This window comes from Nicotiana attenuata, unplaced genomic scaffold (assembly GCF_001879085.1).
Source record: "Nicotiana attenuata strain UT unplaced genomic scaffold, NIATTr2, whole genome shotgun sequence".
Classification (NCBI taxonomy): Eukaryota; Viridiplantae; Streptophyta; class Magnoliopsida; order Solanales; family Solanaceae; genus Nicotiana; species Nicotiana attenuata.
Window position 1 is genome coordinate 1,807,808 of NW_017670248.1, and position 5,402 is coordinate 1,813,209.

Here is a 5,402-nt window from a genome sequence, read left to right on the forward strand (position 1 = left end):
GGACCAAAGAGGAAATAGGTTCACATAAATTAGAACAGAGAGTAATTTTTATGTTCTTCAATTCATTTTCGCAACTGTTAGGTTTACCTAGTCATTGAGATTAGATGCCGTCACGACGGTTTACGGAGAGAGAATTTGGGTTGTGACATAAGACCGGAAAAAGAAGAAGAAAACAGGGAATAGGCAGAACCGCAGAAATAATCCTTGTACAGTCACATGCTATCTATAATTAAACTGATTATCTTTGCTTTCTTGTATTAGTAATTACTAACTACTGCTCCTTCAACTGCAATTTCTTGTCATTTTTCCAACATAATCAACATTTGGAAAACTCAATTTATCAATATGTTTTAAAACTCGAACTCGTAATATTACGGATTTGAATTGAATAAGTATCTTACAATAGCTCAAAAATTTAAATCCTTGTCCACAAACTTATGTGATCAATTTTTCCTGCTCTGTTTCAGCTAGTCTCTGTTTCTCAAAAAAGATTTGATTCTTCTTTATGAACGCTTCAATAGTAAACTTAAATTCTTCGTTGCTAAGTGTGTCTACCGCCACCATGTCTGTCTGGGAACGACGGAGCTTTTTTGAAGGAATCACTTGCTTCAAATTCTCCGATTTAGTCCTTTGAAGTATCTTTATATTCTTCGTTGTTACATCTATTGTCGTCTCTGCGGCGTTGCTTTGCACCTTAACAATCTGCTTACTTTCATCTCCGGCGAAATTAGGCTCCGCAATCCCCGGCGGCGAAGAAGTTGCCACATCGCCGTCACAGGTAGTGACAATCGGTAGTTGAACTTCACAGGAGCGGACATCATCACGGTGGATACCGCCAGTGATGGAGTGGTTATCGGCTTCTGTTTGACGGCAGAGCAATAAGACAGAGACTATAATTGTGTTGCCAATGAGAAAAACGACATGAGGATTGTATATATAAACTGAGAGTTTGACCAATAAGTCGCCGGAGAATTTAACGGCGGCCGGGAGATATGTCCAGGACCAGGAAATAAACATGAACGCCATTGCTCTGGCTTTCTCATATTTCGCGTTGTCAAACATTTCATGATCCATTAATTTTCACTTTCTAACACCCGATCAGTTGGGTTCACGAGAAAATGGATTTTTAGAAATTATTTGAATTAATGAGAACTGACACAGAAACAACAAAAGAGTGATTTTCAAGCAGCTAGAGACTAGTGTTGGCGTACTGTTTCGAAGGTATATGTATAAGGAGGAAGGTTAAGAAATTCCTGTATGTAGAAATATACAATGAGAGAGAAGTGAGGCACGAATTCTAGAATCAGGGTTTGAGGTTTAATTGAATAGATGAGATGATGGAGGCTTTTGATGAGGTAGAATTAATGTATGCAAAGAGGGAGGGACTACTCCTTATATAGGCGTAGGCCGTAGGGGATAACTTCATTTCTCTTTGCTAAAAAGAATGCTGTGGGAATGATTTAAGGGTTTTGAATAATGGAAATTATTTATTATGAACAGTGTGAAAAGAGTAGGAGTTGGTCCCCTCATGGGATAGCATAAGTAGAGTCACAAATTCGAATTTCTAAACGTAAAAGTTGCACTACTGCCTTATTTGATCGGTCTCATTTAACAGTATACCCATTTTTAAATTTTTTTTTTTAATTTATACCAACTTTTTAAATAACTTCAGGCTCTTTTCTCCTCTTTCTTCTTCTTCGGGTGACAATACTTTTATATGGTGTTTGTGAACATATTTTAAGGTAGTTTATGATATTTTACAGTGGTGAGTTGTTGTGGCGCTTTATTATTTACTATTGCTTAGGGTTTCTTCTTCTTTTCTTTCTTAATTGCAAAATGGGTTCGTTAGATTTATCCTTGTTTTGACAAATTGATGATTGAGGTTTATTCTTAATGATATTTGGAGGTTATGTTTCAAATTTGAGCTCATTTCGAGTAGCTTTAGATATTAAATCGTATATGAGATTGTTAAAATTCAAAGAACAGATTTTTGTTTCTTGGTAATTTGCAGTTAAGGCCTATTGGCCATAAGTGCATGAAAACGTTGGTTGTACTTGAGACCTTTTGGCCTTAAGTGCATCAGAAGTACAATTTTTTACTTCAGACTTATTGGCCTTAACTGTAGGAAAATGTTTGTTGCACTCCAAACCTTTTGGCCCTAAGTGCATCTGAAGTGCAATTTTTCACTTTAGACTTATTGGCCTTAAGTGCATGAAACCATTGGTTATACTTCAGACCTATTTGGCCTTAAGTGCATCTGAAGCGCTGTTTTTCACTTCAGACTTATTAGCAAGTGTAGGAAAACGTTTGTTGCATTTCAGACATTTTGGCCTTAAGTGCATCTGAAATGCAACTTTTCACTTCAAGATTATTGGCCTTAAGTGCATGAAACTATTGGTTGCACTTCAGACCTATTTCGCCTTAAGTGCATTTGAAGTGTAATTTTTTTACCTCAGACTATGTTCTTTTTGAAATTTAGACCCGATAAGTTTGAAGTTGATCGTAAAGTGATTGCAATTTTATTTTTTATTTTTATTATTTTTTTTTTTTAAAATGGGTATATGTTTAATTGTGACCTCAAAACCGAATATAGATGCAAAAGCCCCTTTCCAAACTGGAGTGCACCTACACCCTCATTAGTTACATGCACACCCTTACTTTGAACTCTCTCCCAGTAATACATAATTGATCTATGTACAAGTTATATTAAAATTATAATGTGAGTTGTTAATTTGGTATAAGAATAATATCAATCTTGTAGTATAAATAATTTCGAAATAACTAATACCGCCAATAAAAATTTCAAACAAACACAAAACTGAATATTTCACATTTTATTTTGAAATTATTATATTTATTTCTCGCACATAATGATCCCTTGAGTCCTTTTGAACCACTGACCGAGAATAAAGTACTATAAGTGCGGCTTATTTCTACCTTGTTAGATTAAACCCCAACTGCAGTCTCCTTTTCATAATCTTGATATAGTTATATTGATATGGACTATTGGACTGCACATTCTCACGAATGATTTCCCATTTGCTCCTCGTATTCTTCTACAATATAAAAGTTTGTCCCTTCTATCCCGCACTAATAACCCCAACAACAAAAGAAGGATTATAAGGCAATCTCTATATTTATTAACCTTCGTTAATTGATTGCAACACCCTAAATACAAATATTAGCAGTTCTCCATAGCAGGGGCAGATTTAGGGGCGGAAGGGGTTCACCCGAATCCTCTTCGTCGAAAAATTACACTGTATGTATAAGGCAAAATTTATTTTCTACTCTATATATTAAGTTTTGAACTTCTTTAACACAATCCAAAAGTGTAGTTTAGTGGTCAAGGGGTTCAAAACCTTCATAAGGTCATAGGTTCAATTCCCACTAGCTAAAAAAAAATTTTTGAACCCCCTTCGTGGAGATCCTCCATGGTACGAAAAGATAAGTTAAAAGAATAGAAAATAAGAATTAAAATAAACAATCTTTTCAACTAAGTATGCATTCCACCTAATATCTTTAAGAAATATTCTGAACTATTAAAATCTTCCGGAAGGACCAAGATGAGGTTGAAAATTAAAGTACATACGTTTCAAACTTTAATTTTCTCTTGCCTTTTTGTAAGACCAGCTTCGCTCCAATTTAGTGAAGGCGTTTGGTGCAGATATTTGTTGAAAGTATCCCAAGACTTTTCAGCATAACGAATATTGCATATATTTTGTTAAGGATATCGCTCGATTCTTATAGCACAACATAATTACCTTGTAGCTAGCTTTTAGTGTCCACGGGATTTGGAAAAACATGCCCTTCCAAGCTTGTCTTATGATCTGTAGTTATTCCAAGCTTGAAATTATAATGTGAGTTGTTAATTTGGTAGAAGAATAATATCAATCTTGTAGTATACATAATTTCAAAATTACTTATACCGCCAATCAAAAATTTCAGCCAAACACAAAACTAAATATTTCACATTTTATTTTGAAATTATTATATTTATTTCTTGCACCAAATAGTCCTTAGGTCCTTAACTATATTGACTATTTTTGAACCCCAACTGCAGTCTCCTTTTCATAACTAACTCGAAATTGTGCCAACTAAATGCACAAAATTTTCATCTTATACGTCTGTTATGAGGAACTTTTAATGAATAAAATTTTCTTTTTTTATGTTGAGAAAACAATTTCAACGCGGCCTTCAAATTGATTCGTGTTTCGACCAAAACACAAACTGTACAGTAGTTATCTTATGGAACATGAACGTGGTGCTTGGGCAAGTCGTGATTTTATGGTTGGAAAGAATGTATTGGTCAGAATCTGACCACACTACCACGGCAGCAAGGATTCCGTCCCGACCACCCCGCAGTAGCAATCAATGAACTCGGCTTCGCCTAATCGCTGCTGTTTACGACATGAGTGTCGAGGTCGAGGCCTCCCCATGAGGGAGGTCATCTTCCCGACCCGGCCCGAACAAAATATGATAAGCATAAGGAGTTTTGGGCTATAAATAGAAGGCAGAAGATCCCCTTAAGGGGGGGGGGGGGGGGAATTCACGAAGGGAGAGACAAAACAATCTTAGAGAGAGAGAGAAATTCCACCTCCAAGGAGGAAGAAAGAATTTGATTGTAATCCCCTGAACCTCTTCAAGGAGAGGCAGGCCAAATTTCTATAATCAATAAAAGCCTCCCAGGTGTCATTTCAATTGATTCTTCTATCTTTATGATTATGTTCTTTGATCTAGTATTAATTAAGGTTGACTACGATTTACCCCTTCATCTACATTGATTGATTTGCTTAGAAAGTATTAAACAACTTTTGAGTCAAACAATTTGGCGTCGTCTGTTGGGATTTCCTAGTGAAAATACTTAGTTTTTCCTGGATTGAAGAAAAAGAAGCACCAAGAAGAAAATTCGACTCAAACCAGAGTCAATGGAGGCGCATCAACAAAAAAAAAAGAATCGAGTGCCCCAACGGGAGCCAGAAATCTTCCGCCCCGTTGACCTCAAACAGCCCGAGCGAGGAAAGAAGTGATGCAAAGCGTCCTCCCTTCTCCTCCTGAGCGCCGGGCAAAAGAATGGAGCACCCCCCTTCATCCACCATACTGTATCAGGCCGGAAACCAGCGCAGAGGTGTTTCAAATGAGGAACCGAAAATCGCCTCGAAGCAACCTGAGTGCCACGGTCAAGCGAACAATCATAGCACGGGTACAACACACCACAGGCCAAAACGAAGCCAACACTTAACGCCCGAGGCGTTGAACCATCGATGTAAACAACGGGACTTAGGCTAAGTGCCTTCGCCATCAAAGCTCGACAGTTCGACCTCGCTCAAACTGGGACTCAAGCTAAGTGCCTTCGCCACCAAAGTTAGACAGTTCGAGCGAGTCGAACTGGGACTCAGGCTAAG

At 37.3% G+C, this 5,402-nt stretch overlaps 1 protein-coding gene across 1 annotated transcript; it reads right to left on the reverse strand.

Annotated features, from left to right (window-relative positions):
• Window positions 1–435: 435 nt before the first annotated feature.
• Window positions 436–1,074, reverse strand: LOC109236642. The gene has a single exon (XM_019402833.1). It carries the CDS (start codon window positions 1,072–1,074, stop codon window positions 436–438), a length of 639 nt encoding a protein of 212 aa, XP_019258378.1.
• Between the last annotated feature and the right edge of the window lie 4,328 nt (window positions 1,075–5,402).